The following is a 17337-nucleotide window of genomic DNA, read 5'->3' as shown; positions in this document are numbered from 1 at the left end:
GGTGCCTAGACTGTTGATTTAACATTGTAGTCAATACCTGGGCCTAATTTTCCAGTCATGGAATTGCAAAAGTATTTCTGTAATTTCCCTTTTCCTTAAGAGTAAATTTCCACTCTTGAAATGTAATGATTAAAGGGGATGATATATATGCTATCCAGCCACTGGAGGTTGAAGGAATCAGTATGAAGATGAGAACAAGGCACTGGAGACTGCAAAAATGTAGGTTCTAGAACCAGGAATTCAGAATACTTAATGGTTGTTATGTTGGACTGGGATAGGCACCTCCTATTCTTGTATTATTATTTGCTCCACCTGCCTAAGTAGGCCCATTCAGGCTGCTCAGTTTTATATCACTGTTTCCCTTTGAGTTTGTGCTTTCCCCCTTCATCTCTCACTCACTAGAAATGGCCCGGTTGTATTAAGGCAGAGGTGGCCCCTGCTGAAAGGAAAATTCTATGCCATGCCAGAGACCTGTTCTGTAAAATGAAGAGGATGGCCCAGATGACTCAGAAACCCATCCATCTCTACCATTCCATGCCTTAAGAAGGGGCAGTGGGCATCTCTGGTGGAGAATGCTATAGTTATTGCTTCCTTATGATGCTTTGGACAGCTATATCCCTTTAAGATCTCTCCTACTCCAGGTGTTTATTCTTGTCTCTCCAATTCTGGCACCTCTTTTATTACATCCAGCAGAAAGTTCAAAATTTTTAATGAGTTCCTGCCAGTATTTATAGTCAATCTTTTCTTGGGCATACGTCACTAAATTGAAATATATGTATCTTTATCACCTGTCTATCATCTATCTATATCTATCTATCTATCAATCTATCTATTGATCTATCTATCTATCATCATCTATCTATATTGGCTTATTTTTCAACAATTGTTATATTTTATTGTTCCCACAACCAGAGAATTTTGTATTTATCTCTTCAAAATGGTCAATAAACGATATACAAAGGAACAAATGACAGATGCTTAATAGCTAGTCCATAAATTCAAATATTAGGAAAAGTTTTCTTCAGACACCATAGCAACAATAATCTTTGGAAACTACAGCTAATCATATTCATTGGTAATTGTTCTGTAAAGATTTTGGCTGTATTAACTTTTTGTGACATTTCTAATAACAACTCTGCAAGTATAATGAAAAAAATTCCACTGTACTCTTATAATGGTTGGGTTGCAAAAGAATATTTAACTGACATCCAGTACTTAATCATTTGAAAGGGAAAAAAGGTACAATTTTATTTCAGCTTTTAAAAGTACATTTCCAATTATCAACTAAGTACAACCAGTAGGAAATAAAAATCATTTTCGTTGAACAGTAGTTTTTGAAGCCCAGAAAATGGGAAATTTAATGGCAAGTTTGGTTCTGCAAGAGATATTTTAGAGTTCATTTGGATGGATAGAGATACATCCAGAGGAAGAAAAAGAGCTGAGAAAAGAGAGGTCACTAGAAAAGAAATGCAGATGATAAAAGCTCCTTTACTGCATTGTATACTTTGTTTTAGGTGAAAGCTCGTTTGATAAAGATGGGACATCTTAATTCAATGAACATATTTCTTAGACAAGAAATCGACAGAATGCAAAGAGTCATTTCAATACTTCGCAGTAGTCTGAGTGACCTAAAATTGGCCATTGAAGGAACAATCATCATGAGTGAGGTGAGCTGTTGTTATCTCGATAGCTGTTTCCCTCTTTTGTTGATGTTTCTTATTCACATATTTTAACTTTATCTTCTTTAGAACTTGAGAGATGCCCTAGACAACATGTATGATGCTCGTATACCTCAGCTCTGGAAGAGAGTATCCTGGGATTCATCCACACTGGGCTTCTGGTTTACTGAACTCTTGGAAAGGAATGCTCAGTTTTCTACTTGGATCTTTGAAGGGAGGCCTAATGTGTTTTGGATGACTGGTTTCTTTAATCCCCAAGGTATGTGCTCATAGGTGAATGAGAAAGCTTTGCAGTTCACATATAGTTGGCTAGTGGTGTGATAAATGTATATTATGTAAAGTAATATGATGGTATAGCTTGCTGGATGCTGGACAGATCCTTTCAAAGGCTGGAGAACACAGATAATCCTCCTGTATTTGTTTTACAAATTCAATCTGAAAATTTTCCTATCATATTTCTTCTATAATGTGGTGGCAAAACCTTTCCTTTTTCTTTTTACCAACTTTTGCCAACCATCAGTCTGTGGTTAGGACACATGAGTTTTTAAAAAGTTTCTCCAAACTTTAGTGTTTAAATGTTTGTGCAAGGCCGAGTTCGGTGGCTCAGCCTGTAATCCCAGCACTTTGGGAGGCTGAGGCAAGTGGATTGCCTGAGCCCGCGGGTTCGAGACCTGCCTGGGCAATTTGGCAAGACCTCATTTCTACAATAAATCAAAAAGTAGCCGGGCACGGTAGTGCTTGCCCGTAGTTCCAGCTACTTGGAAGGCTGAGGCGGAAGGATTGCCGGACCCCAGCAGGTTGAGGCTGCGGTGGCTGGGAGTGTACCACTGCACTCCAGTCTGGCCGACAGAGTGAGACTCCAACTCAATAAATAAATAAACAAACAAACAAACAAATAAATAAATAAAAGTGCAGGTATCAAAAAGGAAGCAACAAAAGATCGAAAGATGCAAAAATTGTTCCTAGAGTTCAGAAAATTAGACTGATTTAAAAAATGATTATGTGGCAGAAGTATTCAGTGAGCTTTGGGGGAGTCTCCCCCCCACTCAGTTTTGTTTTGTTTTTTTTTCTTAAAGAGTACTTTGCAATTCTACTTCATTTCTTTCTTCATTCTAGGAATGTTTACTGAGAAAGTTACTGAGTTAATGTCATAGAGTTTATAAGGTTCAGAAATATGACAAATTTTTGTCTTACTATAATATGGATAGTTTTATGTCAAGTAATTCTTGGCCAAAGTGAAGAAATACTGAGTTTCTATGGTTCCGTCCTTAAAGCTCCATTTGTAATTTGCAACAATTTAAGAAGCATTCACCCAGATTTAGGTTGAGTCATTCTACTTGCAGCTACGTGACTGAGTTGAGTTAAGGAAACTCAACAGAAAATGCAAAGAATAAGAATAAGACCAAGCACAACATATCTGTGTGTTAAAAGTCAGGATAATGGTTAACCTTAGAGGAAGAACAGTGGTTAGAAAAAGACACAAAGGGCCTTCTGGGGTCTGGGAATGTTTCTTTTCTTGATCTGGATTCTGGTTATATGGCTATATTTCCTTGAAAATTCCTTGAGCTGTATTCTTAGGATTTGTTTTCTTTTTATAAATCACACTTTAATACATATTATACTTTAAAAGAATACATTTACTTGTCCTCAGTATACATATAGTCATTCACTTCATGCATTTTCAAATGCCTTAAAATTTTCTAAGTTTGAAACACTGACCATGGTGATTTCTATGAGTATACCAAATTTTCATAGTATATAACAAAGTCAGTAGCCTTTAGATTCATAAAGGGCAGCCCCCAGGTTCTTATCTATTTTTCTCCCAGAATTTCCATTGAATTGGGAGAGGGCAATTTTTAAATTATGATTCTCAGATTTCATGCATCTGCTTACGAGTCTCTTTCCTCCTTACAAGTCTCAATTTGAGTAAGTTGTCACCAGGTAATTCCTGGCTGGGGAGCCTGAAGAAACAAGCGTTTAACTTAATAAGAGTTGTTTGACCACCTTCCGTTTGTCAGCCCCTGTGCTAGGTGCTTTCAATAGAGAGAGATTCCTGCCCTAAAGGGGCTTGTAATCTGGTTGGTAAGACAGACACATCAGCCACTGTAATGTAATGTGATAAGTATTTCACTGTGTGAGAACTAAGGTGCCACAGTAGCACAGAGGACAGAGAGATTATTTTTGCCAAGAGCTTCACCCAAGAAGCAGTGAGTAGGGCTGACAGAGACAAGAACACAAAGAGAAAAAGGGGGGAGGGTGACTTTCCAGGCAGAGGCCTGAGTAAAGACAAGAGAGGTCCAGAGGAACCAGGAGGCTAGTGTGACCAGGATTTGGGAAACTGGACTAGGAGCATGAGGCTGGAGTATGAAAAGTCTTCCTGGGGAACTTGGGCTATCTATGGAAGATAATTCCAGGAGAAGGCAAATAGTAGACGGAAATGCCCAGCACATTGAGACTCTTACCAGGTGCAAGGAAGAGAGCCTAGGAGGAAACAGAATTGATGGAGTGATTAAATGGGACCTCTGAGAGAGCAAGGAGAGGCAATGGCTGAGGCTGAAGGCCAAGTACAAGACAGGCAGCGTTGGAAGATGGACTGTTTGAGCAGAGAGGTAGGGCACGGAATTTGTCGGAGAGTGCTGGTAGGACATTCATGTGGAACGGCGTTTTGACAGACTTGGAGTTCAGGAGAGGCATAAGGACCAATTATTTTTTAAGCTGTGAGGTTGTTGAGTGTACTTTTGACATTCAGAAACCAAAGGAATGTGAGGTTGGTTTATTCATGGCTTTCCATAGACACTCATTCATCACAGCACACAGTTTTTTTCTTTTTCATTAAAAATGTAACTTAAAAGAAAGTGTTATTATGAACTAACCTTTAATTGTAAATGTTTGTTAAGAAATATTACAAACCAGAACAATATTTAAAGAAATACAATTGTAGATGTGCATTTTAATTGACGTCTCACTTCCCTTCACTTGTTAAAAATTAGTCCTTTTTCTTTTCTGCATTTCTGTTTTCAAGTTAGACTTTGATTCTTTCTCTCATATCTCCTTCTGTCTTGCAAAACTCAGGCTTATTTAAGCATCCTACACTCTACACACACGCACATACACATCCTTATCTATGACTGCTTTCTGTTCGTTGTACAGAAGACTGGAGGTCACCTCTTGCTGCACTTCTCTGCTTCTTTTTCCTTCTCTTGAAAAGAGGGACAGATTATTTTCTGTTCCACATCACTTGGCTAAATCTGGAAAACATAAAGATTACATTGACTCCATGCAAGTTCACAGGCAATAGGCAGACAAAGTCCTTTCCAACTGGAAGGCTCTTGGCTATTATTTGACATCAACAATGGATTTCTCAACTTGAGTGTGTTTCCTGAGTTTTAAGTCTTCTAACTCATCCTCTTCAATGAAATAATGTCTTTCTTCAGCTCAAGACATTTAAGTAGGTGGATTTATTTAAAACAACAACACCCTGTACATTTATGTAAGGCACAAATGTAGTCTGCAAATAGGCCATAGTTTCATCCCAAATACATATATATACTATAGTCAAAATCACCTAGACTATAAAGAAGACCATAGAACACTTGAAAATGTTTTATCCACACAAGACTGTTCATTTTTATCATCTTATAATGTAACATAGCAGCTCTACTGTTTGGTGTGTGTCTTCCATTGTGTCTCTGGTGATTGCTCCCCAAGCCTAAGTGACTTTGAGGCCCATGCTACCACAGGGACAAATGATATGCTTCATTTGCCCCCATCAGTGTCTGAGCTCCTGCTGTTTGTATCACTGCTGTTTGCCTTCTGGACGGCCTGATATTTTGTCTGTCATGTCTGAAGAGGCTGAGTCAACCACCTCCGAGCTCGGCATGGCCTTTTCAGCCCCCTTCACAATCTTTTCTGTAGCAACTGATGGGCTCGACCATGCAGCAATTAGATTTGATTATTAAAATAGTCAAGCTTTCTGAATCTGTAATATTTGTTCAGCGTGCAGCTTTTTTCCATGTGTGGATTTGCCTTCCAGTGGATGACTCAGGCTAGGAGAACCTCTGTGCTCCAGTGGGTTTTCCCAGCAGTTTTGGGGGCACATATTCGTATATTGTTTAAGATTGTATTTCTTAGGGATGTCGAAGGATTGCCTTGGACTCTTCTTCCCACAGGTGTGCCTTTTCAGTGCATCGTGCAATACGATTTAGATTCTGATGCATGAGCTTGCGCGTGTATGTGTCCATGCTATATGTGGGGTTGTGTTTAAGCCCAAAGAATCTGAGTTGACATGAGCCCAAGTTCAAGCCAGGGTATTGACTGTCTCACAGAACACCTTAACTGATAGCCATCCTTTGCCATTTGATGTCAGGGATGACTCACAGGAGCTGCTAATGAAACAGAGGCAGAGGCTGCATGTGCTACTCTCGGATCTCTGTAATAGACTGAACCATGCAGCATCATTGTTTTCCAAATGTTTAACTCATTTTGGAGCTTAATGTCATTTCGATGCCAAACTGCGCTCATTTTTTCTCTCGTTTTTCTTCTCAGCGTCTTGATAAGCCAAATCAGTCTGTTGTAGTAGATATCAGTGACAACTTACTCCCTAATGCAAATCAAGATGTTTTAGGTAGAGGAGAGTTTGCTGAGATAAGGATAAGGATATTTTTTGTCCTGTTACTTTGCATTTGTGCTTGTTTTCGGGGCAATATCATCAGCCAGCCACAATTTCTGAGTCCTTGTCCTGAGCACGGTTATAAACACCTACCGTTTGTTGAGGTGGGAAAGTGCACCGACGGTTAATGGAACTTTAGCATTGGAAGGGACTGGGGGAGGTCTTTTAATCTAGCAGTGAGTCTAAGTACGCCCCAGTGGTGCTGTTTGATGAACGAGACCTGGCCTTATTGTCTGGTGAGTGGACCTCAAGGTCCTAAACCTTAGTTTGAGTGATAACAGTAACCTGCCCTGTCAGAAAGGCCTCTGAGTGAATAATGACCTGTCCTGCTTGCCTTCCTGTGTGAAGGGTTTTAATGCACTGGCCTTGGACACAACCACATCTCTTGTCATTCTGGTCTCTGCATGTGTTTACCTTCCTTACCAATCGCTTGGTCCCTTGTAATCTGGCCGGCCTCCATCACTGTACTGCAACCAGTCTCTCCAAGGTATCTAACCACATCTAACAACCTCCCCGCCAACTTCATTCACCTTGTCCATAGCTAGGATACATACAGCAACTCCATGCATGTTCACAGGCAGTGGGCAGACAGATAAAGTCCTTTCCAACTGGATGCGTCTTGACCTCAATTGATGTCAACAATTGATTTCTCAACCTGAATGTATTTCTAGGATGTCAATTCTAGAAACTCTTTCGTACCTTGGTGTCCATCCATGCCCTTCCTTGAATCTCTTCCTACCTCTCAGAGGACTGCTTCTCAGCCTACCTTGTGTGATCTGGCAAGTTCTACTCTTGACCTCAGCCCTCTCATTGATGACCTCAACCATTCTCACAGATGTGACCTTTCATCTCAACCTATGACTGACTTATCTCAAGTCCCAGTGTAGCATTCTGATTCCTCACTTTCAACTGCCAAGATTTGGATATTCCATCCTCCTGTGAACCTCACCAGTACCATGATCTGGTCATCTTCCCCCAAAACTATGTATGTCAGAATTCTATATATGTTCGTGCAGTGACCTCCAGATTACCAAACCCTCGTGAATGGTCCTCTCATGTCAGACAACTTGAAGAGGGAAATCAGGGCAGCATGGTATCATGGATGACAAGGGGAGGGGAGAGTAGTAAGTAGTGACAGGTGCTGCCAGAGGTCAAGTAAGATGGACCAAAAATTGTCAGATGGATTTTTCAACAAAGAGATTACTGGCAAGAGAAGTCTCAGTGAGAATAGGTGGGAAGGCGCAGGTGTCTGAATTCAGGGTGAGTAAGCAAAACAAGGAAATGGAGAGGCAGCAAATGGATACGAACAACATGTCTAATTCTCTCAAGACATTTAGTGTAGAAGAGGAGAAGCAAGTTGGAGGAGGAGGTGTAAGGCGAAAGGGTTTTCTTTCTTTCTCTTTTAATAAAAGGAGAAACTGGAGCCTGTTCAAATTCTGCTCAGAAGCAGCCAGAAGGCTTCAGGCAGAAAGACCAGTGATGCCAGAGAAGAGATAAAAGAGGCAGGAGGTGATGGACACAGCACTCAGAAGTGGAGAGATGCTCTCCGGGTGGGTGGAGGGATACCTTGCCCATTGTAACAAGAGTAATAAGGAAGCAAGAGGCCTACACTGTGCTCATTCACCATGGTGGCAAGAAATTAAGGGAGTTCCATCTGATGGATTCTACTTTCTGTTTGAAGAAGGAGATGAGGTTATCTTGAGAGCAAGAAGGTGTTGGAGGAGAGATTTCAAGAGAGTGGCAAAAGGTTAAAAAAAATGAGGGCTGATGAGAGGGACAGGGAAAGACTGCTACGTGGCATTGAGAATCCCATTGAGGCTCTTGATGGTAAACTGTGGTGGTGGTGGCTGTGTGATTGTTTTTGGGTTTGTTCAGCAACCTAGTATAGGTGTGAGAAGAGGAAAATTTTAATTCACTCATGATTGGGGTTTTGCCAGGAAAGTGATGAAAAGGATGAATCTAGTCTAAACAGCTAAACAGGCAAGTGAAGAAAAGGGGTAGAGTTGAGGAGAAGGTGATACAAAATGATTAGGTCAAGGAACTGAGAAGTCTGGATGCTGAAGAGAATATTGAAGAAACCAGATGTTTCCAGAGTGCTTAACAAATGGGGGCAGATGGATGTATCACAAGGACAGTGAGAGGAGGGACATGCGGCCACAGGCTGTAGTTGTAACACAGCAGAAATTCTCATAAAGAGTGGAGGAACAATTGAGAAGGGCAAAGTCCTTAGGGTTGAGCCAGTTTCCAGTAAGGACAAGAAGATGGAGAGAATGTTTTGTGAAGAGGTAAAAAATGTGGAAGTTTGTCAACAGAGGGAACAGTAGAAAGGTTTGAGGGGGGCAGGGAAGCCAGAGGTTGGTTAAATGGAAAGGAAGCATAAACTAGCACAAGGAAAATATAGATGGGTGCAGGAAATTACATTTTGGAACGTGGAATGCAGCAGGTTTAGCTGATTCCAACCTTGCCAAGGGAATTAGTCCCAGCTCTCCAGTTTGCTCTCAGCTTTCACTGGAGCCAACCAAGACCTGGATTATTGACATTTTAGAGTACCTATGCATCTCAGGGGCCCTGGGTGGAGTCAGCTCATGCTACTGACAGTCTTTCTCATGTTGTGCATGTACTAGGAGGCGTTTCTCTTCTCACTTGTCAAACTTGTTTTTAAAACATGTAGGTCAGTGACTGTCAGTGACCTGTCTTGCATAGTTTTCGACAGATCAGTGAGTGGTTCTTAAACCTGCCTACACAGTGGACACCTAGGGAGCTTTTAATACATACTGATGCATGATGTCCCAGAACAATTATATCAGGATCTCTGAGGATGAGCCTGCTAGAGTCTATATAACCGATTTTATTAAAAACTCCCTTGGCCATTCCAATGCGTAAAGAACCTTGACTTTTGACCTTTTGCTACCCAGTGTGTGATCCACCAGTCAGTAGCATCAGCATCACCTGGGAGCTTGGTGCAGCGCAGACTCTCAGGCCCCACCCTTGACCTACCCACCAAATCAGAACCTGAATTTTTATTAAACCCCCTTCCCCAGGTGATTCGAATGCTCATTAAAGTTTGAGAAGCCCTGCCTTAAAGCAATGCTGATGCTTGGGTCCCACCTCCAGAGATTCTGATTGTATTCATCTGAACTATCACTTGGGAATTGGGAGTTTTAGAAGATTCCTGGGTGTTGCTAATTTTTGGCAGTTTAGGGACCCTGCTTTATGGCAAAGAATCAGGAAGGGTGCATGGTGCATTTTTATTCAACTGGGTTGATCAGCCCGTCTTTGTTTAATGATTTCTGTCCTTTTATTTAACTTACCAATGAACTACACTTGCTTCTCATTTGGGGGAAAAACTGCCTGTCATAAATGTGCGGCAGGAACATCATTCCTCCTCATCTTCAGAGATGCTACTGGGAGGCTCAGTAACTGATTAGGCAGGAAATACTGCACAAGCTAAGGCCCATTACGTAAGGACTGTTTCATTTATTAAAGCAAAAAATGTTGCTTATTTTTGGCATAGAACCATCATTACAGAATACCAACCAACTCCTTATCAACTTGAGAAGAACGACTTTCCTGATTAGTTATTTCTTTGGTCTCTTGTAAGACTTTGTATGAAATGATACTTGAAAACATGTTACAGCTTCCTTTAAGCCAACTGATTGCACGAACAGTAATTAGTGTGTTAAAACGTTGGATTACTCCTGTTGTAGGAATTATCACATAACAAGCGCTACTTTACACCTGAGTTCCCAAAGTATTATTCTAGCTTAGAAGTGATTTTTTCAAAAAGAACAAGCTTGACAAGTGTTTTAAGAATTCATTATGCTTTATGAGTTTGAAGGGAACAAACTTTTTTTAAAGCATCCCATTTAGACCATATGTAACTCAGATGTTTAAATAATCAAATCAGCCATTTCCATGTGGGTGATTAACTCTTATGAAGAGTAGGTCATTTTTGGTGAAGAGTTTCTCTGACTTTTTGTTTCTCCCGTCAGAGTCAAACATATGAACTAATGAAGCACTTTTTTCACCACTGATGATTGAAATTTTGTTTAAGAATAATTAAAACTAAATTGGTGCCAAAACAAAAGTGCTGACTTTCAAGTTTTTATAAAGAAAAATACATATGTCAATAGTCTTTTACAATTACACAGGCTTCAGAAAAAAACATTTTTTTGAGTTGGAGTCTCACTCTGTCGCCCAGGCTGGAGTGCAGTGGCACATTCACGGCCACCCCAGTGTCCACCTGCTGGGCTCTGGCAATCCTTCCACCTCAGCCTTCCAAGTAGCCAGAACTACAGGTGCGCATTACCACACCTGGCTAATTTTTTATCTATTGTAGAGACGAGATCTCGCCAAGTTGCCCAGGCTGGTCTTGAACCTGTGGGCTCAGGCAATTCACTCTCTTCGGCCTCCCAAAGTGCTGGGATTACAGGCTGAGCCACTAAGCCTGTCCCACTCATTTTTTAAATTTAGTGGATTCAGTACCCTTTGGATGCCACACGGATCATGTTCTTTTAGGAAACTGAAACAAAACTACTAAGACTTGAAATAATATGTATCTTCTCCATGTTCTCTGAGCATAGGAGTGGCCCATGGAACAGCTTTCTACCCTCCACTTTCAGGCCTCAAATATATTTATTGAACATTTCTTTTTTATTTATTTTTTATTTATTTATTTATTGAGTTGGAGTCTCACTCTGTTGCCCAGACTGGAGTGCAGTGGCCGCTCCTGACCACCGCAGCCTCGAACTGCTGGGCTCCGGCGATCCTTCAGCCTCTGCCTTCCGAGTAGCCGGAATTACAGGCATGTGCTACCACACCCAGCTGATTTTTTTATTTATTGTAGAGATGAGGTCTCATTGCCCAGGCGGGTCTCGAACCTACAGGCTCAGGCAATCCACTCACCTCAGCCTCCCAAAGGCGCAGGATTACAGGCTGAGCCATCGAGCCCAGCGAACATTTCCTTTCTTAATAGCTCAAGGTAATATAAATGTATTCTAGATTCCACCGACTGGTGTATTAAGAGTGGCTTCCTAAGCATGAGGAGGCTTATTGTTGAAGTCAGCTAGACAACATCAAGCATACTTCCCAGTAGGGAGAAGACAGAAAATTGTCTCTCCTTAATTGCACTGGAGTTCTTCAGAGCTCTCTGATCATGACTTACATCTTTGAAACAGGTGCAGTATATAAGAGAGAATCTGGCTCATTTATCGCCAGGCACCTGTGGCATTGTCCTAAGCGTCACATGGAGTGAGGTCAAATTTGCAATTTAGTCAGAACAGAAGATGTTATAGAAAAATTTAAAATTTAATTATTAAATTTAATTATTCAACTCGTGCAGACCAGGATTCTTGCCTTGTACATTATAACCTTGTAGATTCATAGATCAGTGGAGAATTTTTAAATAGCATAAAATAGGGTCAATTTAATTCCAAGTACTCTTGGAAACACAGTGTCTAATGCACTATGTGGATTCACCACATTCAACACTTAAGGTTGAATGATGAAAATGACATTTTCATGGAGTGACTGAGATGGGAGAATTGAGTTTTATTATTGTGGTCCTATGTACCACAATATGTTTTACTACTGTAATATGGGATCCCCAGTGTTTAAAATGGAAGTCAACGCAGTCACATGCTGATCACATCACCTTAAGCGACTAGAGTCACTTATAGAGTACAGGTATTGACCAGCACTATCAATACCTGCCCCTTGTAGTTAAATACCTGCCCCTTGTAGTTAAAACTACCCTTCCCTACTAGGCACTTTTAGCTTCTTGAAACTATAAGTGTTGATTACCAACTCTTCTTTTGGATTAATGCCAGGGGTCCTCCAAATCTTATTTTAGTGGGCATGCTAAGTAAGTTTTCTAAGACGCAAATGCAACCAAATCTTTTGCCTACTTTAAATAGTCAGTTGTTTCGCACCATCACAGCATCAAGTCCAAACTATGACCCTGAAAAATCATGCCTCTACCTTTGTCGTAACCTTATCTGCCATCACTGCCTCCCCTCTGTCCCAGCCCTCCATGCCTTTGCACATACTGTTTCTCTACCTGAAATTGTCCCATCCCTTTCTTTCATCCAAACTCTTGCATATCTTTCAAGAGTCACCCTCATCTTCACCTTCTCAATTACACCTGAGCTGTCTTTCCCAGTGTTTAACTTTGTTCACGCCTCTGTTCATGACAAGGCTGCGTTGGTGTTCTGCCTCTCTCCCCATTTCCTCCAGACTGAGCCTCTTGAATGCGGGGCCTGTGGATGCTTCTGCATCATTGTGGTCATTCCACCTAGAGCAGTGCCTGGCACACGATGGCAATTCTGAGAAATCTGACAAATGAATGAATGACCACATAGTGCATAAATGTCATTATAACTGCTTTAATGGTAAAGATGGTATACTTTATATGTATATTTTACCTCAGTTAAAAAAAAGAAACAAAATTTGGAAAAGAAAGAAGAAATATAATGGGAGAACTTGATTCTCAGTAAAGCCACATTGAGGCCTCTTCCTTCTTTCTAAGGGACCTTAACTCAGTGCTTATAATTCAGCCTTGCAGCTCGCCTTCCCCTACTCTAACCCAAACCCGATAAAATGTTATCATTTATGTGTTGTTTTGGGCATGTGTTGGTATGTGTTGATTTGGTTCTCAGAACTCACTAATCCAGGAATAGCAGGGACACACACATTCCAAAAATTTACTCCCTGGGAGAGTCCCATGATTTTTAATACTTACATGGAGGCCAAGATATAATCTATAGGTCATGGATAAACTTTCTTCAGGTTTTAAAGACCATTTAGAAGTTTAGGGTATTTTTGCTAACATCAAGTATTACTCTCCAAGAAAGACTTCTCTTATTGAATTGAATGGGATGGTTTGCAAATATTAAATTTAAAGAAAGGCCACAATAAGCAGAACCACGTATTGTCTTAAAATAACTGTATTATGCACATTAAAACATGTAACCTTCCTTTCCGGTGTGATTGCTTTGTTTGATCAAATTGAAAGTGAGGTTTTCTATTTTGGCATTATGTCTTATTTCCTTAGACTAAATGAAATTGTTCCATTATAGCAAATAGAAGCACGATAATGGTTTGATTCATGTTTAATTGGGAATGCTATTCTCAGAATATTTTACCATTCTGGTCTTACTCCTCGATTTTGTGTTTTCAAATAGAGACTATGAGCTAGGACTGGGATACAACCCTTTAGGACTTCAGCAGTTGAAATCCCGAGAGAATTTCAAACCAAAGCCCAATCTTGGCAAAAAGGGTGGCTGCTTTCCTGCTGTCAGCAGGAAAGAAAGATTTCACTTACTGCAGGTCCCCATAGAAACAAAACACTGAGAGCAATATCCCCCCCCCGGGGGGGGGGGTTTGGTCTCAACTTCTTTTGGAATGAACGTGAAGTTTGGAGGTTGACAAGTAAGTAACACTTAGCATTGCATCTTCCTTGTTTCTAAAGTGAACTCTGCACCAAGGCATCATAATCTTTTCTTTTTTTTAAGGCTTCCTTACAGCAATGAGGCAAGAAGTGACCCGTGCCCACAAAGGCTGGGCACTGGACACCGTGACCATCCACAACGAAGTTCTGCGACAGACCAAGGAGGAGATCACATCACCCCCTGTGGTAGGCACCACTGCGCAACAGTGGGGACAGTTCTGGATCTGAGGTTGAAAACTCTGCTTAAAAGTTCTGCTTAAAACTAGGCTATGAGGGCCTCAGTTACGTCCATTTGCTTTGCAGTTGTAATCAGGAGACCTCAACACCAAAGCTTCCTCTGTCTACTGGAGTGGAAGGTTAATGACAAGGTCTAACGAGCTCTGGGAACTCTCCAGACTGCACTTTTTTTTTGTTTTTTGAGATGGCGTTTCATTTTCCCTCTGCTGCCCATGCTGGAGTGCAGGACCACAAATCACAGCTCACCACAGCCTCAACCTCCCAGACTCAGGCTCCCGAGTAGCTAGGACTACAGGTGTTTGCCTTCACACCTGGATTTTTTTTTTTTTTTGGTAGAGATGAGGTCTTACTGTGTTGCCCAGGCTGGTCGTGAACTCCTGGACTCAAAAAATTTTCCCACCCCGGCCTCCCAAAATGTTGGGGTTACAGGCAAGAACCACCACACCTGGCCCGTGCTGCTGCTCCTTTTTCTTCTTCTTTTGTGTGTGTGTGTCGGAGTCTCACTCTGTCGCCCAGGTTGGAGGGCAGTGGCACCCTCCTGGCCAACGCAGCCTCGACCCGCTGGGCTCAGGTGTTCCTTCCGTCTCTGCCTTCCAAGTAGCTGAAACTACAAGCACACGCCACCACATCTGGCTAATTTTTTGATTTATTGTAGAGATGAGGTCTCACCAAGTTGCCCAGGCTGATCTCGAACCCGTGGGCTCAGGCAGTCCTCTCACCTCAGCGTCCCAAAGTGCTGGGATTATAGGCTTCTTTAGAGTTACAAGTTATGCTGTGTTTGCTAAAAAGGCTTGTCCCCCATATCTTCAGTTACTGCTGTGGGCAGCAGAGACCGAGTGAACTAGCAGGCTGGAGCTTGGGCTCAGCTTCGGCAGTGTCCACTGCGAGCTTTGGACCTTGGGTGGAAAGACACCTGGTCAAGGAAAGAGCCACTGCCTAGACATTGATCTGCCTAATGAACTTGGGCAAGTCCTTTAATTTCTTTGAGGCTCCACTTCTTCATCCTATAATGTGCTTGATAATTCACATCATGAAAGGTAGCTGTGAGGATTTAAATGTGACCAGTTAGGCTTGATGGCAAACCCTCCGTAGACTCTCAATAAATCTTAGTCTGCTTTTTCCTCATTTGTCAAACAAGGGGGCCAGGTCAGATGATTCCAAGTTCTGGCCAAGTTCTCTGCCACTTTATACCAAGGATCATTTTTCCTCCAGTCTCCAGTAACACACTCCTCATTTCTGTCTGAACCTCCCCATAACCTCCAGATTTCCACCAACTGTCTCTTCAAGGCATTTTCAAAATTCTTCCAGCCTCTACCTGCTATGCAATCCAAAATCACTTCCACATTTCTAGGCATTTGTTATAGCAGCATCCTGCTTCCTGGAATCAGAATCTACATTAGTTTTCTAAGGCGATCATAACAAAACATCAGGATCTGGATGGTTAAAAACAACAGAAATTTTCTCTTTCGCTGCTTAGGAAGCCAGAAAAAAAATCAAGGTAGGGCTGGTTCCTTCTGAGGTCTTTGAGGGAGAATCTTGTTCTTTGCCTCTTTCCTAGCTTCTGGTGGTTACTTACAGTCCTTAGCATTCTTGGCTTGCAGATGCATCATTCTAATTTCTCCTCCATTCTCACAGTCTTCTCTATATATGAGGGGGGACCCAAAAAACCCTGGAATTTATTTATAAACATTGTGTACTTTATTCTTACATGTTTAAGCTTCAGTCATCTTCAAAGTACTCTCTGTTTGATGCATTACACCTATCAAGACGGTTTTTCCACTGCTCAGAACAGTTTTTGCACTCGTCAGTTTTGATGCCATTTAGTGCTTCTGCCGTCTTTTGTTTCAACTCTCTCACATTGGCAAAATGTTTCCCTTTGGGGACTTTTTTCATCTGGGGAAACAAAAAAAAGTCTCTTAGGGCAAGATTGGGTGAATAGAGGGGTGGGCCATGGGGGTCATGTGTTTTTGGTAAAAAAAAAAAACCAAAAAAACCAGCTGCTGAACACTCAGCACAGTGTGGGCTGGTATGTTTGTAAATCACCCATCATGCAGTGGGCAAATGTGTTGAAAGAATCTCCAAAAATATTCACTGACGCTGAACGCGGCCTCTCACAACAACACTAGCTGGTATACTGATCCCCTATAAGTTCCTACAACACTTACCTAGTGGGGGAAACCTGTACTCCTGCCCTCCAAAAAATAATTATGGAATTTTTGGCCCCCCCCTTGTATATCTCTCTTTGTGTCTTCTCTTTGTATAAAAATACCAGTCACACTGGATTTAGGGTCTCCTTTAATTCAATAAATCTTTATCTGGACTTAGTTATATCTGCAAAGTCCCTATTTTCAAATAGTCACATAATTTATAGATAGACAAATAGTTATAGATAGACATGAATTTTGGGGTGACACTGTTCCATCTACCACACTTTCTATGACTTTGTAAAGTTTGAAACTGAAAGTGCCTTTGAGAGGGATACAATTTACTGTACTATGGCTGGTAAGTGGTCATGAAGTTAATTGTCATCCACTGAGTTAATGATGGTGACCATATGTCCTGATGTTCTGGGACTACCCAGGGTTTTACTGTCAAACCATGTGCCTCAGTTTTTGGTTTAAAAATGATAGTCCTCCTACTGTTAGCCCACATGAGGGGATTCCAGAAAATACTTTCAATTAATCTCACTGTCTTTTATTATAATCTACATTTACTTTCCCTTACCTGACCCTCACTGGAAATGGAAAAATGGTCATCAGCCGCTACATAATATATTTTATGAGTTTGCACAGTTATTGGAGCCTCCCCTGTGATTCTCCTTCAGCCTTTCTTTTTTTAGTGAATACATGTTCTCTGGCTCCCTACTGCCTACAGGATAAAGTTCAGACTCCTTAACTTGGCATCCAGATCCTTCTACAGTCAAGCCCTTCTTATTTTATAATCACTGAACCCTCTGATGAGTGAAATGCTTGGGCTTTTCGACCTGCCCTGCCTGCCCTCTCTCCTCTATCTTTCCAAATGCAGCCATCCTTCAAGGCTCACATCAAGTCCCACTCCTCCACAGAGTCCCCTGAACGCTCCACCCCCCAGGGACCTTTCACCTCAGAACTCACTACCCTTACCCTCAGTTGGGTTCGCCAAGCCCCCTTGTATCAAGTGTGTGCTGCTATTCAGTCACTGTCTTTTTAAAAACGTTTCCTGGCCGGGCTCCGTGGCTCAGCCTGTAATCCCGCACTTTGGGAGGTCGAGATGAGTAAATTGCCTGAGCCCGCGGGTTCGAGACCTGCCTGGGCAACTTGGCGAGA

At 41.6% G+C, this 17337-nt stretch overlaps 1 protein-coding gene across 1 annotated transcript in view; it reads left to right on the top strand.

Annotated features, from left to right (window-relative positions):
* Nucleotides 1–17337, top strand: part of LOC103255884 (dynein heavy chain 8, axonemal-like) — a gene marked incomplete at its 5' end in the record, with an annotated part of 122961 nt that overhangs the window by 104424 nt on the left and 1200 nt on the right. Inside the window, 3 exons of the mRNA XM_008053806.2 lie at nt 1515–1667; nt 1749–1938; nt 13860–13981. Of these exons, the coding sequence (XP_008051997.1) occupies nt 1515–1667; nt 1749–1938; nt 13860–13981 (465 nt within the window). The remainder of the gene's footprint in view (nt 1–1514; nt 1668–1748; nt 1939–13859; nt 13982–17337) is intronic.

Source organism: Carlito syrichta, unplaced genomic scaffold (assembly GCF_000164805.1).
Source record: "Carlito syrichta isolate Samal-C Ts95f unplaced genomic scaffold, Tarsius_syrichta-2.0.1 Scaffold288613, whole genome shotgun sequence".
NCBI classification, from domain to species: Eukaryota; Metazoa; Chordata; class Mammalia; order Primates; family Tarsiidae; genus Carlito; species Carlito syrichta.
The sequence above is the reverse complement of the archived record's forward strand: the minus strand, read 5'-3'. Positions and strand labels throughout refer to the sequence as shown.